The 16,159-nt window shown below is 59.8% G+C and overlaps 2 protein-coding genes across 16 annotated transcripts in view; one reads left to right on the forward strand and one right to left on the reverse strand.

Moving 5' to 3' along the window:
- Positions 1-4,248, forward strand: part of ACTN4 (actinin alpha 4) — a gene marked incomplete at its 5' end in the record, with an annotated part of 73,298 nt that extends 69,050 nt beyond the window's left edge. For 6 of the 15 annotated variants that reach the window (XM_079724467.1, XM_079724469.1, XM_079724470.1 and 3 more), the window contains 4 exons: positions 552-698; positions 1,543-1,623; positions 2,589-2,747; positions 2,880-4,248. In XM_079724467.1, the coding sequence (XP_079580593.1) occupies positions 552-698; positions 1,543-1,623; positions 2,589-2,747; positions 2,880-3,038 (546 nt within the window). In that variant the 3' untranslated portion in view covers positions 3,039-4,248. Of the gene's footprint in view, positions 1-551; positions 699-1,542; positions 1,624-1,933; positions 2,000-2,588; positions 2,748-2,879 lie in introns of all 15 variants that reach the window. The other 9 variants (XM_079724471.1, XM_079724473.1, XM_079724461.1 and 6 more) reach the window with 3 other exon arrangements.
- Positions 4,249-4,676: 428 nt separating this feature from the next.
- On the reverse strand, positions 4,677-15,661 carry CAPN12 (calpain 12; the record flags this gene model as incomplete). Its single annotated transcript, XM_079724078.1, is given in 22 exon segments — positions 4,677-4,700; positions 4,781-4,839; positions 4,932-5,070; positions 7,695-7,769; positions 8,445-8,507; positions 8,597-8,667; positions 9,044-9,101; positions 9,625-9,684; positions 9,778-9,820; positions 9,997-10,091; positions 10,093-10,174; positions 10,768-11,050; positions 11,132-11,295; positions 11,919-11,923; positions 11,927-11,993; positions 12,064-12,149; positions 12,222-12,296; positions 13,406-13,574; positions 14,450-14,583; positions 14,768-14,886; positions 15,057-15,126; positions 15,425-15,661. Coding segments are annotated over 22 exon segments (2,178 nt in total).
- Positions 15,662-16,159: the final 498 nt, after the last annotated feature.

Here is a 16,159-nt window from a genome sequence, read left to right on the forward strand (position 1 = left end):
ACTTGAGGACACAGATCCAGCCAGCATGTGTGGGAATCCCATGCACCGGCTCGCTGCCGCCAGGTTACAGCATCAGGGCTGGTTGCCATCATGTTGGTAGCTTGAAATGGTGCGTGGTGACAGCACTCAGACCGTGCAGATCGGAAGATACCACCAAATAAAAGGGGGGAAGGGCTGTTTCCCCAGAAAGCTAGTTAAACATTGCCCAGCATGTCTCTGCAAAGTTTCCCTGTGGATCCTGGCACAGGTATCAGGAACCGGTTGTCTGCTGCATCCGTCACTGGGACATACACCGGTGTGACATGAACCCCGCTGGTTGGCAGAGGCAATAGGCGGGCACCGTGCCTGTGTCCCTGTGCACACGAGCCACACGGGAGAGTGTGGGGCTGGGTTGGCATTTGGGAGAAAGTTAGGGCGAGCGTGACTCCAGGCCATACACACCCCCGCACAAGGAGAAGCCAGTTCCGAGCCCCCCTCAGCTACAGCTGCGGTGGTCCCAGCATCCCCACCTGCCAGCCCAGCCCACACTCACGCCCTCATTCCTCCCGCAGCACATCCGCGTGGGCTGGGAGCAGCTGCTCACCACCATCGCCCGCACCATCAACGAGGTCGAGAACCAGATCCTCACCCGCGATGCCAAGGGCATCAGCCAAGAGCAGATGCAGGAGTTCCGGGCGTCCTTCAATCACTTCGACAAGGTGAGCCGCTCCCTCTGCCCCTTGGTGTCTTCCCTCCCCACTGTCACCCCCCACCTTGCCCCCCTCCGTCTTTGCATCTGTCGGTTTGTTCACATCACAGTTGCTGAGTATCAGAGGCCACTCACAGGGGCCGGCAGGGCCCCAGCCACTGAAGGGGGTGCAGGGGTGCATCTCCTCGACGCACAGCGTGGGCGGCTTCCCTCAGGAAGAGAGGGGAGTCCCAAGCCCTGCCCCCGGGGCTGTGCATCCTCGCCCACCTGCCGATGCACCCCTGGACAGACAGGTCCCAGCACACCAGGGATTTGAGACCTGACCCAGGAATCTGATCCACACATACACACGGTGTCCTTAAAAGTCAGATTTGGTCTGGCAGCCCCTTTAGAGGGGCCCTGAGCACCAGTTTGCCCTGGGCCCTGCCGGGCCTGATGTGTCATCTGCCTGCTTTCTGTGGGTAGCATGTGCTCGGGGCGTTAGGCAGGGGCCCAGCAGGAGGGGGTGCAATCCCCTTTCTCCCACCCCAAATCCCGGAGGTGAGCAGAGCTCCCCCCTTCCCTCCCAGGAGTCCTGGGACTCAAACCTCAATCCTGCACCTCTCAGCTCCCACCCCTGCTCTGGCCCAGAGGAGCTGGGAGGAGGCCTCTGACTGCCCTCCAGGCCACCCACGCCCCTCCACCTGCCCCGCCCTGGCCATCACCTTGTCCACGTCACCTCTAACTCTGCGTTTCCCTCCCCCGTGTGTCCCCTTCCCCGCCCTCTGCATGTGACCCGGGCCCCTCTCCCCGCCTCGGTGCCGGCCTGGTCTCCACACCGCCCCTTGTGCACACCTGCCTTCGGACGCCGGCAGGAGCACGGCGGGGCGCTGGGGCCGGAGGAGTTCAAGGCCTGCCTCATCAGCCTGGGCTACGACGTGGAGAATGACCGGCAGGTACGCGCCCCCTGGGCCCCAGCGGACTGTGGCATTAACTGCTCTTCTCTTTCTCTCTCTCTCCTTCTCTCTGTCTCCCCTCCCTCTGGCCGTCCCACCCCTTGCCATCGTGTGTGCCATTTCACGGGCTCTCTTGCCTCCTCCCTGCCCTGTGTCTCTCCGGACACCTTCCCCCTTACCTGGTCTCTCGGGGCCGCCTCTGTCTCCCCCGCTCCCTGCCACTGTCCTGTTTCCCCGCTGTGCACACGGGGCGGCCCCTCTTGCCTACTCTGGGCCCGGTCTCCTCTGCTGTCCCTGCGTCCTCGAGCAGAAGCAGACAGGCAGCATGGACTCCGATGACTTCAGGGCTCTGCTTATCTCCACGGGATACAGCCTGGTATGCCGCCTCTGCCTGCCCCTGCTGCTGTGCCTCTTCTCCTCCCCCTCCTCCGTCCCTCCCCTCCTCCGTCCCTCCTCACCGCCTCCAGAATGGCCGCGTCCTCGGGGACACTCCACCAGAGCAGCACGGCCTGGCCTGCCTCCTCCTCCTCCGCTGCATCTGCTGGTTGGGGTCCCTCCGATGACTCCCTGAGCCTCCCACCTCCTTTCCTGGAAGTCTCCGGAGAGAGGAGGGCAGGCCTCCAGCTCTCTCTCCCCTTCTCTTTCTCTTTCTCTCTTTCTTTCTTCCTCGCCCTCCGGAGCTAACTTGCGAGCCAGGGCTGAGGAGCCGTGGGCCTGTTAGATCCACTCCCCAGCTCCCCACTTCCCAGAAACGCGGGACGGGACGAGCAGAGGGTGCACGTCCCAGGCCTGGGGCAGGTGGGGCGGTCGGCCGGGGAGCCAAGACCCTTGGAGGCGGGCTGACGACGCCTGTCGTGTGCGCCGGGGTCGGGCCCTGCTCTCCTGACCCGGTTCTAGCCACCGGGCCGGCCCGGCCGCCCTGCCCCACTGAAAGGCCGCCTGTCCCCCGCCCACCCCCCTCGCAGGGTGATGCCGAGTTCAACCGCATCATGAGCGTGGTTGACCCCAACCACAGCGGCCTCGTGACCTTCCAAGCCTTCATCGACTTCATGTCGAGGGAGACCACCGACACAGACACGGCCGACCAGGTCATCGCCTCCTTCAAGGTCCTGGCCGGGGACAAGGTGAGCAAGACACCTGGGAGGCACCCAGCGGCCAGCGGGGAGGGGCCCTCACGGCCAGGGCTGGGCGTGAGGGGCCGGGTGGGCCAGCGTCCGTGTCGGGGGTGACCCAGATTCCCGCCCTGCCGCCCCCAGAACTTCATCACAGCCGAGGAGCTGCGGAGAGAGCTGCCCCCCGACCAGGCCGAGTACTGCATCGCCCGCATGGCCCCGTACCAGGGCCCTGATGCCGTGCCCGGGGCCCTCGACTACAAGTCCTTCTCCACGGCCCTGTACGGCGAGAGCGACCTGTGAGGCCCCCACCGGAGAAACCCTGACCAAACACCCCTCCTCACAGCCTCCAGGAGGGGCTGGGGGAGCTCTTCTGCCCCCGCCCCCACCCCCCCGCTGCAAGGGCACCCCCTGGCCCCGCTCCTCTGACTCTGTATCTATGCAAAGCACTCTCTGTCAGTCCTTTCTGGGCGGGAGCGGGGTGGGCAGGGAGGGGCTGGGGCAGGCTCTCTCCTCTCTCTTTGTCGGTGGGCCAGGAGGATCTCCCCCTCCCCCTGGACGGGGGTGAGGGAGGCTTCCGGGTCAGCGCTTCTGGTCTGGTAAATATATATGATGTGTTGTTTTGTTTTGTTTTTTTAACTCTGTGGAGGGGACAGTGGATCCTCACAGCAAAACAGGCCCCCTCCAAGCCCTAGAAACGCCCACCCCTCACCACCCCCCTGGTCCATTCCTTCTCCCCTGAGGTCCCTTCAAGGCCTCCCACATCCAGGCCAAAGCCCGACGTGCCTTGTCCAGGAACCGCCCGGGCCTGCGGTGGGCCCCGCAGAGGGCGCCACAGCCGCCCGGCAGGAAAGAGGACCAGCCTGCTCCCTGCTCCCCCGTCCCCTCCCCTCACTTGGCGTCGCCAGGAGATGAGGGGCTTCCGCTCAGTCCCCACTCTTCTGCACCAGGAGTGGGGTTGGGCAGACCAGCCTCCCACCCTCACCCCCAGCCAGCCCCCACCTTGCTTTGTCTGGACCTGCGTATCTCTCAGATTTTCTAAGGACCCCCTCCACCCGCAAAAAAAAAGAAAAGAAAAAAAAAAAGAAAAAACATACACACAAAAAAAACACACACAAAAAACCACAAAAATCCACAAAAAAAAACTATGAAAAAAACCTTTCAGAGAATTACTATTTACTTTATTAACTTACGGATTTATTATATAAATATATATTCACCTAGCAGCATATCTTCGCCGCCTCTTGCTCATAATGAAGACATCGCTGATTTGCTCCCCTCCCCCAGCCCCTTCCTGATTGCTCTGATGTCTGCCGTCGGTGTGGGTCTCTGGGGACCCCCCGAGGCGGAGGGTGGGCTGCTGGCCTAGCTGCCTGTTAGTGGATGGTTTCACTCCACCACCTCCCCCCCCCCTTTTTTGAGTTTATTCCAATTGATTATTTTTTTCTCGGTTTCTGGATAAACCACCCTTCTGGGGACAGGATAATAAAACATGTAATATTTTTAAGAAGGATTCCTACAGTGTCCTCTTTTTCTATCTGTTCTCCACCTCTTAGGAGAGCGATGATAGAGCACCTCTTCCCAGAGTGAGGTGGGGTGTGGGAGTGCCCTGATCCCTGTTCCCATGAGTGTGTGAAAGTAGGAGTGCTGTTGGGGACCCACTCCAGGCCAGGCACTGTTCTGAGCATGTAACGTGGGCTAACTCCTGCAGCCTGCACGAGAAAGGTGCTGTTACCATGCCCATTTACCAGAGAGGTGCAGTGACTTGCCCGGTGTCACCCAGCTGGTGAGTGGTGGGGCCAGAAGTCAGCTCCAGGCAGGCTGGCTCCCAAGGCCACGCTCTGAATCACTGCTTAACGTCAGGGCATCAGCCCCCTCCCTGTAGAGGAAACCCTGGTCCGGGCTGGGAGAAGGGAAAGGCAGGGCTCCCAGGCTGAGGTCCTAGACGGTGCCCACCTCCATCCACTGGGCAAGAGGAAACAGCAGGCATGAGGCAGGGGACTCCTGACACTCCCGTGCCACCCCTCCCTGCAGCCCAGGCTCACCTGTCTGGGGGTCAGGCAGACGACCCCCTTGCTCCCATCCAGGTGCTGGCTGCAGTGGCCTGTCAGAGAGGGGCGGGGTGAGCGCCCACCTCCCTGGTCCCCCTACCATGGAGGCATCCTCCCTCTGTCCCACCAGTGCCAGGGATGACACGGAAGATGCAGACGAGCTGGGCCATGCAGGACGCGAAGTGCTCAAAGTCCACGCGCAGGCCGCTGTCCCGGTAGTGGCTAGTGAGGGCCTGGGTCAGCTGGTTGTTCAGGTGGAAGCCCGGGGGAGGCCGCCTCTGAGCCTGGGCTGCCCCGGGAGCCCCACCTCAGGGTCATACCCCCCCCTCCGACTCCCCAGGGAAGGCAGACACCAGGGGGGCCTGGTCCCACCTCTCTAGTCCCAGCTCTGCCTCATCCCAGCCCTGAGGCCACAGGCAGCTCCCTTCACTTCTCTGGACTTCAGTTTCCTTATCTGTCAAATGGGGACTATGATAGCCCTGACCCTATAAGGTCGTGTGGAGATGTTATATGTAGAGAGCTTAGGACAGTGTCTGGCACATCATAACTATTGTATTACTATTCCTTTAAACTCTGCAGGATTTCTGCAAATAGACACTAGAGAATATTTCTGTGCAGCAAAGCATTTTTGTCAGCCCCGTATGGAGTCAATTTCCTGATGCTCCATATCAGGGGCGATTTCTGGAGTTCAGAAATCACCTCCGATGAGGAATCATCCAACAGAGGCTTTTAAAAGCCAGTCCTTGTGAAACCCCTTACCTAGGTTACTGGGCCCTAGTGACCATGACCTCCTGGTTACCCCTCCCCAGGGCCCCCGTTGTCCCCAGCCACCTGGTGGCCTGCACAGGCTGCACCTCATCTCCTGCTCCCCACCCCGTCCTCTACTTGACCTTGGGCTTTGCCTTGCCTTCTTTGCACTTGATGTCCCCTCCGCCCAGAACACCATGTCCCGTCTCAGCCTGGAGTGTTCCTACTCTGATACACGCCTCCTTCAGGAAGTACTCTCAGATACTCAGCCCCCAGCAAGCAGCATCAACCTCCTCCTCTGGGGTCCCACAGCTCACGTCCCTGCCCTGACCCCTCTGGGCCTCCACATCCCTGCCCTGAGCCCTCTGGGCTGTCACTGTCTTTGGTGGCTCTGGCTGCGCCTGCACTGGGCAGGGGAGTGAGTGGTGGGTGAGGTCCGGGAAGGGCTTCTGGTCACCACTGAATCCCCAGCATCAGCCAGCACAGGGCCTGGAGCGGAGCGGGGCTCAGGGGGTGTTTGTGGGGCAGAGGGTAGGATTGGATCGGAGCAGGTTCTTTCTCCTGTCCGTCCCCCCAGCCCAGGATTGCCCGGGTCTCCGGACCTTGCTCCCAGCTGGCCCGCTCCCTGGTATTCCCTCCACCATGCACACCACCTTTCCCTTGCCTGTCAGCTCCAGGCTCACACACAAGTCCCTGACCCTGGACTTGCCTCTCCCTCCTCCCTCTCATACATATATAAAAATTTTTAAAGAGCTGTCCTCCCAAGGCCTCGTGGGGCTCTCCTGTCTTCCTCCACCGATCTCCTCTCTGACCACCTCCCCCTCCCCACTTGGCTCCAGCCACACTGGCCCCCTGTCCTCATCTCCGTCACTGGGCCCCTCGTTCACTCCGCTGCATCCACACCAGCCTCCTCAGGGCCTTTACACTGACTTTCCCCATCTGGACCGCTCTTCCCTGGAGTCCCCCAGGCTCACTCCCCCTCCTTCCGGTCTCTGTTCACACATCACCCAAGTGAGTCCTTCCCTGACTGCCATGTCTCAACCCACACCTCACCCCCTGCGGGTCCCAGCACCATGGCCTGTTTCCTTTTGCCACCGTAGGACTTCTCGCCATCTTTCCTGGACGTTCTGCTTGTTGGGTGTCTGTACCATCAGCACGTCGGCCCCTTAGAGCGCTCCTCTGCCTAGACTACCACCAGGCTTGTACCAGGCGCTCGGGCATACCGCGTGAACAGTACAGCCTTCCACCTTCCCCCACCCTCTCTCGCCTCTGCTTCTGCCTACCTGGGACTCTTGTTTCTCAGGCTCACATCTCCCAATCTTCTCTCTGACTCCATCTCCCCCCCTGTCTTGAGTTCCCTTCTTTTCCTGCACCTCCCTGCACCTTTGACTTCCCCCCTCAGGGTCTCCTCCTGCCTCTCAGACTCTGGGTCACATCACCCCCAGCCCCCCATCTCCCCATGTCTCACCCTTGCCTTTGCTGTGGCAGATGAGCCCTGGGGTGGGGTGGGGGTCTGGGAGTTCTGTGTCTGATCCCAGACCACACCCCATCCGCGCAAGGTGGGGTGGGGGACGGATCACACGCACTTTTCCAACTGCGTAGCCCAGGGAAAAAGTTGCTCTCTGCCTCTGTTCATTGGCTAGGATTTTTGTGCTCCCACACAAATGGAATGGGGTTTTCTACGTCTCCTGGAAGAACTCAGCCTTTCAGTGGGAGCCTTCCTTTGGGCTCTCTGGCATGTGGTCATGGAAGCTGCATTCCCCAGCACTAAACCCTGTGGGATCCATTCCACAGGCTCCTCCTGGCCACCCTGTGTATTAGCCATTTTACAGAGAGGGAAATGGAGGCTCCAGGCGCTCAGGGCCACCCAAGCAGTCCAGGAGTCCAGGACATTCTACCATGAGGTCCTGGGTGCTGGTGCTTCTCAGCCACCAGCTCCCAACCCCCCCTTCCCCTCCCAGGAGGGCCGCACTCCCACCCTCAGTGCCCTCCTCCCCCCACGCAGAGGATTCTCCCCTTTGGGCCTCTCTCAGGGTCACCCATTTCCTGCCAAGAATGGGCAACTGAGGTGTGGGCTTTGTGGATGGCAGGGGAGGAGTACAGGGGAGGAGGGGGAGCAGATCCGTCCCCAGGATCCCGCAGGACCTCTGTCCATACCCACTGCGTTCAGGGCCAGCCTCAGTTCATAGGAGTTCATGGTTCCAGAGGTGTCCTCATCGGACTTGTCAAATGTGGCCTGGGCAGGGAGGTATTGGTCAGTCCCACCCCCAGGCCCCTGAGCACCCTGAAGGAGGCTGAAAGTGGGTCTCGGAGCCAGACAGCCTGAGTTCCCACCCACATCCCTTTCTTCCTGGCTGCCCTGTGCAAGCAGCTTAACCACTTTGGGTGTCTGTTTCCCAATCGGTAAATTGGGAATAACAGTACCAGCAGTAACAGGGGTGTTGTGAGGACAAGGTGATATTCTAATCACAAAGGGCTTAGTGAGGGCTCAGTGAACAGTGGCTTACCACTTGCAGTGTGGGGAGGCCTGGGACCATCTCCTCCTCACAGGGATCCAGAGGCGGGGGGGCGGGGTGCGGGCGGGAATTATCGCCTCCCAGTGGTAGACAAGCAAAGGCCCCTCAGGTCACACAGCCAGAAGGGGCTGAGCTGGGAGCTGGGAGCTGGGAGCTGGGATTCCAACACAATATCCAAGTCTGCTCTTGATCCTTGAGCTATTTAGTGCCCCTAGAGGGACAACAAAGGGGTGTATGGAGCAGGGATATCCCAGCCAGGTGCCTCCGGGTTGGCGTGGTGTGGTCAAGTTCCCCTTCTCCCCTGGGGCCCTGCTAGCCCACAGAGCACCTCTGCCCATGTTAGTAAAGGTGCCTCTCCCTCCAGAAGGAGGTGCCCTGCCCAGCCCCCATCTTACCTGCCACTCCAGGAGGTGGCCCCAGAGCTGCTGGAAGTGGTACAGGTCGAGGCTTTGCCCATGCTGGGGATGCGGCATCTGGTTAAGGTCAATGTCCCCAGAAGGGAAGCGGAGGCCATCCTCCCTACCCAGGCAATGCCCCCATCATATACCCCAAAATGCTGCAGCAGCTGCTCACAGGTCCTGAGCCCGATTTCTCTGGGAGTCCATGCATGGGCCCTGGCTACAGGGGGAAAAAATGGCACTTCCTGCATACTGGCCATCATTGTAAGTGCTAGGGATTATTGTTATCCTCAATAATCCTTTCTGAAACTGAGGTGCAGAAAGCCATGTGACTGCTGGAAACTAGTAGAGCTGGGATTTGAACCCAGGCATGGGGGTCTGGGTCTGTGCTCAGGACAGTTACACTTCCGTAGAGGAAGATGGGCTTATACGTGGCCATGGCCTTGGCCACGGGTACTATCACAGAACCCACAGGTCTGGCTACAGGGGAGACGCCAGCAGGCTGAGCCCAGGGTTCCCATGGCCTGACTCCCAGAAGCATCGTGGATTAACACACATGGGGGCTCTGTGGAGTCCACGCTTGGTCCCCAACTCACCAGGCTCCAGGGCAATGCTTAATAAGGTCTGGAGCTGAGGGGCATTGAGCTCTTCCTCCTGGTAAGGAGAGAGCCGGTTGTGAGCCTACACTCGGCAGTCATTCAACAAACAGCCCGGGGCCGCCCAGACAGCATGCTGGGTGGTGCTGGGACACAGCAGGCACTGAGAGAGGCCCAGGCCTGCCCTCTCAGAGCTCCTGGTCCAGGAAGGGAGTGAGACCTGTCCCCAGAGTGGTCAGGGCTGCAATGGGGAAGCACTGGGCTGCGGGAGCCCACAGAGGACAAGCAGCTGACCAGCCTGGGGGAGGGTCAGGGCACGTTGGAAAGACAAGGCCTTAGCCTGGCAGGGGTTGTGAAGGGAGAGAAAGCAGTCCAGGGGGAGGGTACAGACTGAGCAAAGGCCCTGAGGCAGGGAAGAGCTGTGAGCATTTTGAGAAAAGAAGCTCATGAGATTTAAGCACAGACAGACTGAGCAATCAAAGCAAAATGAGATGTCTAGGATGAGGGAGAAAGGGAGGGAGGGGTACATGGCGAGGGGAGGGGAGGGGAGGGACCCCCTTAGCCCCGCCCCATCTCCTCACCTCTCCTGCCAGCACCTGAAACAGCTGCTCCATCTCTAGCTCCAGGGGAATGTAGGGGACCTGTGGGGTAGGGGGTGTTTAGTCCTGGCCAAGAGGACTCCCGCCCCCCAGCACACACACACCCTCGCACCCCTTCCCAGAGCAGCGTCTCACCATGAGGGCACGCAGGTCGGCGCTGATCACATCATCTATCTCCCTGCAAATTACAGACGGGAGATGGGGGAGGGGACTGCTCACCCCGCGGCTGGGGATATGGGCCGCGCGGGGTCTCAGCTGAGGCTCGGGTGGGGTCTAGGCGGGATCCTGGGGGCGCTGGGCTGACCCAGGCGCGGGGCAGGGGATCCCGGGGCGGAGCAGGGGATCGCGGTTCACACTGCGGTGTGGCGGCGCTCGGAGAACACGCGCAGCGTGAAGTCGGCCTCGTCGCTGGCGCGGGCGGCGCTAGGTACCACCAGATAGGGGCCCGGGGCGCAGGCGGCAGCGGCGGCTCACGTCGCCGCCGGCACAGAAGGGCGAGCGGTCGGCGCGGGGAGTCCCACAGTCCCAGCAGCTGGCGGGCAGGGAGGCGTGACCACCGCCGTCCAAGTTCACCCCACCCAGCCTCCGACCCACTGCATCCCCCACACCGCCCTGTCCAAACCCACTGGTCACCACCCATCACCCCAAGCGCGTCCCAGGCCCCCAGGTTGTCCCAGCCGCTGGGGCTGGCTCAGAGATGGATGGAATCTGGGGTCCTATCTGATACCCACCTCCTCTAGGATCTGTAAGAAGGAAGAGCAAGGGGAGTCAGGGCCAGGCGGAGGCAGCCACCCCTCAGAGTCCCCCTGCTCCGGCTCCGTCCACACCCCTCCCTCTCTTTTCTTCCCATCCCACCCCTTCTAAAGGCCCTGCCCCAGGCCCTCCGGACCCCTACCCCCCTCCCTCCCATCTGTGCCCTCTGTTCCCCTGTCCCCTCCCTGATCCTCAGCCTTTCCTCCAGCCCTTTCTCTGTCTCCTTTCTGAGCCCCAGCCTCTCCCTCTGAGCCCTCCCTAGCCCTTCAGTGTCTCCTTGACCCCCACCTCCGAGTTCCTCAGCTGTCTCCTGACTCTGACCCTCGGCACCCATCCTGTACCCCCTCGGATCCCCCCTTTGGCCTCCTGCACCTCCATGCCTCTGTGTTCCCCCCATGGCCTCTTCCAGCCCGGGGTCCCACCTGGAACACATGGAAGCCCACGGTCAGGTATGTGAGGCCCTGGGCCCTCAGGCGCTGCCGGTTGCACTGGATGAGTGACATTAGCACAGTGCATTTGGGGGTGCGCCCCCACAGTGCGGGGCCCCGCGCCCCTGCTGTCCCCCAGCCCTCCCAGGGCCCCTTGTCCTCCTCCTCCTCCTCCTCATCAGGCTCCAGCAGCGTCAGCCAGAACTGGGGGTGAGTCCAGAAGGTTTCTAGTAAAGGACAAAGAAACAGGGTTACCCAGCCTGCCACGGCCCCCCTTGCTTGCCTTCAGGGGCCCCTCCAGGCCTCACCGGCACCAGGCTGGCCCCCGCCAGAGTTGAAGCCGCGTACCCAGCGGCCTTGGAAGGTGTGGATGTGCCTGCCGCCTCCAGCCGGGCTGGGGACCAGCACCTCGGGGCTCAGCGAGTAGACCTGGATGGTGGCGAAGTGGCAGACGAAGTCCTGCAGCTCCATCCTGGATGGTGGCCAGCAGTCAGACCCTGGCCCGGCCCCCACCCCAAATAGCTCATGACCCCCCAAGTCACAAAGCCCCTAAATTCCTTAAATGTCACCAAGTACACTTCAGTCCCCCAAATAATACACGTCTCCAGAAATGACCCTCAAATTAGAGCCCTCCAGCTCCCTCAGATTTCTCCAAGTCCTCAGAAACGCCCTACAAATAGCCAAGATCCACAAACTGCCCCCAGATATTGTCAAATTGCCTTCAACCCCCAAATATCAAGACCCTCAGATTCTCTATTACCAGTAAGTATCCTTCAGCCCCTCAATGTTCCCAAATCTCAAGAAATGCCCCAATGTCACCAAGCCTCCCTCAACTGCCCTAAATATTACCCATCCCCCTTCAACCCTCCAAAGATCACTATGCTTCCAAGTTCCCTAATGTTACTGCTCATTCTAATTCGACTCCCCGAAATAGAACCCAACTCCCGAATTACCACAGATATGCACAGTTTCTCCGCGTTAGGGCCCACCCCCATGAACTTCTCCCATGTCCCTTCAAGCGGGACTTTCCCCCTCCCTGACGCTGCTGGCCTGGCGCCCCTCCCCAAAGCAGACCGGGGACCCTGCCCCACTCACCAGAACTAGCCATCCTCCTTTTTCACCAGCAAAACATCTCGCCACTCAGCGGGGAGCGCGTCCCAGCGTGGGCAGCTGGGGAGACCGAGGTGTAAGGGGTGGGCAGGTGGGACCGAGCCACCCACCCACCCCAGATCCATCCCACCTGTCACTCCAGGCCCCAGGCCACTCCACTCGGCCCCGTGGGCTCCGCAGCCGCAGCAGACGCACGTTGGTGAAGCCCAGTGACACCTAAGGGAGACGTGGTCAGTGGAGGTTTGGTGCTGGGGCACCCCCTGCCAGCCCACCCTGGGGGTTCCTCACCTTGTGTGTGCCTGTGACTGAACACGCGTGTCCCTTCACCAGCCCATCTTCTGTATGGTATTCGCCCTGATCACTCTGGGAAGAGGACAGGACAGTGAGCCATAGCGGGGGACAGGGCTCCCCTCTGCATCCCCACCTCCTTTCACCAAAGCAGGAGTCACCCAGAGCACCTAACTGAATGGCACCAGGCTCTGAGAGGGGCTGGGAGGTGGCGAGTGAAGGCAAGAGAAGGAGAGAGAGGCAGAGGGAGACAAGAGACCAAAACAGATTTAAAGAGAAGAGACATAGGACTTCCCTGGTGGCGCAGTGGTTAAGAATCCACCTGCCAACGCAGGGGACACGGGCTCGAGCCCTGGTCTGGGAAGATCCCACATGCGACAGAGCAACTAAGCCCGTGTGTCACAACTACTGAGCCTGCGCTCTAGACCCCACGAGCCACAACTACTGAAGCCCGTGCTCCTCAACAAGAAACCACCGCAATGAGAAGCCCGTGCACCACAATAAAGAGCAGCGTCTGCTCACCGCAACTAGAGAAAGCCCGTGTGCAGCAACGAAGACCCAACACAGCCAAAAATTTACTAAAAATATAAATAAATAAAGAGGAGAGACATAGAGACACGGGGACAAAGAAAGATACAGAACAGAGAGGAAAAGATGTGGGGAAATGCAAGAGACAGTAACTGAGTAGAGGATTAAATAAATGAATGAATGAATGAGTTAGACTGACTCATGAATGAATATGTGATTGGGTCACAGATGGACATACGACCCAAACTGAGCCCGTGAAAAATCAGTCCTGAGACTTTTGTTGAAATTCTCAGAAAGAGGCACTTTTTTTTTTCACACACACACATCCCCCGGGGGCAGTAGGAGGAACCTGCAGCTGTGGGGCCCACTTTTGTGCCCATGAGAGGAAAGCCTGCCTGTGAGTGAATCTAACCCAGAAGCAAGAATAGAAAAACACATTCACAACATCCACTAAGCACCTGGATCCAGCTGTACCTGAAGCTTAATTAGTCATGAGAGCAAATAAATGTCCTTTTGACTTGCAGGCATTAGATTTGTGAGAGACAATAAGCCAACAGTGAAAGCAGAGGGGAGAAAGACACAGGACGCCACCCCTCTCTAGCTGTGACTGCACTCTGGTCCTGGCGGGGGTCTTCATTGGAGTCTGACTCTCTCGCCAGGGCAGTGGCTCCCACGAGGGACTCCTTGGCCAGGGCATGGCGCAGGGTAGAGAAGAGGCCTGGAGTGTCCTGCCTCAGGTAGAGCACATCGCCCACACTGCGTGTGAAGTCCACGAAAGCCTCATTCATGTGGCCGCCTCGCACCACCTCATAGGAGCCATGGAGCCTGTGGGAGCAGGTCTCGGGTGGGGTGTCTGAGGCATGGGCGAGTATCTTGGGCAACCATGGGAATGTTGGGGGCCTCTGTCTCAGGCTGTGAGGTCCCAAGGGCTATCCCCCAAATTTGCAGACTCTTAAGGAGGGTGCACTTGGGAAGCCCTGGGAAATTTGGCTGGTGCCTCCTGGGGCCACCAGGACTGCGTGATTTGGGGGTCACAGAAGAGCTCTGTCAGAATTCTGGGCATCCTGGGGGCTGTGTCTGACACTTTGAGTCTGTGGGAGATGTCTGCTTTGGGGGGTGATCCCTGTGGGGTTTGTCAGGGATTTCAGAGCTGCAGAATGGGGAAAAGTGAAGATTTAAGGGTCCCAGGGATTACACCCAATATTTTGGAGGTGTCTTGGGTTTCTCAAGGGATCAGGAGAGATTGTCTGAGATTACAGGTCCCCCAAGGGGACTGCTTAGATTTGGTGACTCCGGGGCCTGATACGAGATTTCAGTCTCCTTCAGAATTAAGAGTGTTCAGTGGGTATCTAGGGATATTTTGTGTGAAATATCAATGGAGGGGGACTTCCCTGGTGGTCCAGTGGTTAAGCCTCTGTGCTCCCAATGCAGGGGGCGTGGGTTCAATCCCTGGTCAGGGAACTAAGATCCAGCATGCCACAAGGCACGCACCCCCCCAAAAAAAAATCAGGGAGGCGTTTATGATTTGGAGGTCCTCAGGCCATGGTGTGACATGAGGGTCCTGTGGGCTGTACCTTGGTTTGAGATCTTTGGCAGGGTGTCTAGAGGATCCCAGAAGTCGGGGGTTTCCAGTGTCCCCTGTGGCTTGGGGCTTGCTGGCTGGGACTTGGGGCTGCCACTGGTGGCGTCGGGGTCCTTACTTGGCGTAGGCCTTTTCCAGGAGTGGGTCCCAGAACTCGTTCCACTGACCCGGGCACACGAACATCAGCTTCCCTTCATGCACAGGCAGCCTGTCGTCCACCACGACGTCCACCCAGCAGCCAAACTGCCAGAGCTGGTGGGAGAAGGGGAGGGGCCTGGGCTCGGCTTCCCACCTCCAACCCTGCTGGGGCCCAACCTCTGACACCTGACCCTGCTGTACCAGTCCGGGAATTACAGCCCCAAGGGGACAGTGTCAACTATGAAATCCATGTCACCCTGGGGGAAACTGAGGCATGAACAGAGGAACCGAGCTTTACCTGGAAGTGGAAGACGCCTGCGTAGCCATCTTGGAAGCCCTGTCCCGGGAGGACCACCTGGGACAGGAGTCGTGGGTACGGAGTGATGGAGGCAGCAGCTGCAAGAAACCAGCAGTTACCTGGCAGGAAAGGCTGGGATTGGGGGAGGGTGGAAAGAGGGAGACCGAGGCACCAGGAGAGGAGAGCCTGAGAGGGAGAGGGAGGGGCGGGGGGGCTGAGGGCGGAGCTGTCGGGGTCCCCACTGCAACCTGCCAGATCTGGGGGCTCAGCATGGGTTCAGTGGTCTCACCCAGACTCCCCTGACACATGTCTGTTCGGCTCATGTCCTCACAGATGAACTGGGGCTCAGCGCAAATCTCCTGGGGGAGATGGGGGAGTCCAGATCTCAGCCAGGAAGGGGAGGGAGGGAGCAGCTGGGGGTCAGGTGCCTGGGCCCCCTCCTGCCCTCGCGGCTCTGGAGTAATGAGCGCCTCCAACCCCATGAGAGGCTTGTAAAACCTGTGGGCAGCCGTTTGGCTTCCCTGGGCCTCCCCTGACCCAGGATTGCTGAACCTGCTCTGAGCTGGTCCCACAGTGACACCTCCTCCCTCAGACCAGGAGCCCAGCCCCCAGCCTCCTTCCTCAGACCCGGGAGCCCAACCCCCATCCACACATTACATGGGGCCTCTTCCGTTCCACCCCTTTGGCCTTCTCCAAGTCGGGCCCCAGCTGGTCATAGCCAAGGGCATCAGGGCCAGCAGGGAAGTAGGGATCTCGGAACAGGATCCCCTCATCCAGGCAGGCTGCTTGGATTGCTTTGTAGTTCTGGCCCCGAAAGGGCTTTGGGCCCTTGGTTCCAGGCCCTGCCTCCTCGTTCACCAGCTGGATGGTGACTCTCTTGCTGCCATACGCCATCCAGACACTGTGGGCTCACAGGCCGGCTCCAGGCCCTTTAATCTCCTGAGTCATGGGGGTGGGGCCTTCCCTCCATCTGAGCCCAGATGGGGGTCTTTAGGCAGTGAGGAACCTTCCCTCGTTAATACTAATTGATGGTTTGGGGTGCCGGGGAGCAAGGATGCCTCTTCAGTGTTTTCCTCCTCAGGGCGTGGGGCCTTCAGTTGTGGCCAGGGTAGCAGCTTAATGGGCTTGGCCAGCAGCAGGAGGGAAGGTGGGCAGAGCTGACGGAGGACTGGCTGCTGCTGTGGGAGTGCCTAGAAGGAGGTCAGTGTGGGTGGTGCATCTCTGCCAGCTTGTCCCTGCAGGCCTCCCTCTGTGGGGTTGAGGAGGGCAGGGATGGGGAGAGAGGCATCTTTTTTTTGTTTTGTTTTTTTTAAGTGCCTTTGATCTGCCTTTTTTATAGCCTGCTTTATCCTGGAGGGAGTCATCTTTACTGCTGTATCTCTCTCTCTCTGT

This window comes from Hyperoodon ampullatus (genome assembly GCF_949752795.1).
Source record: "Hyperoodon ampullatus genome assembly, chromosome: 18".
NCBI lineage: Eukaryota > Metazoa > Chordata > Mammalia > Artiodactyla > Ziphiidae > Hyperoodon > Hyperoodon ampullatus.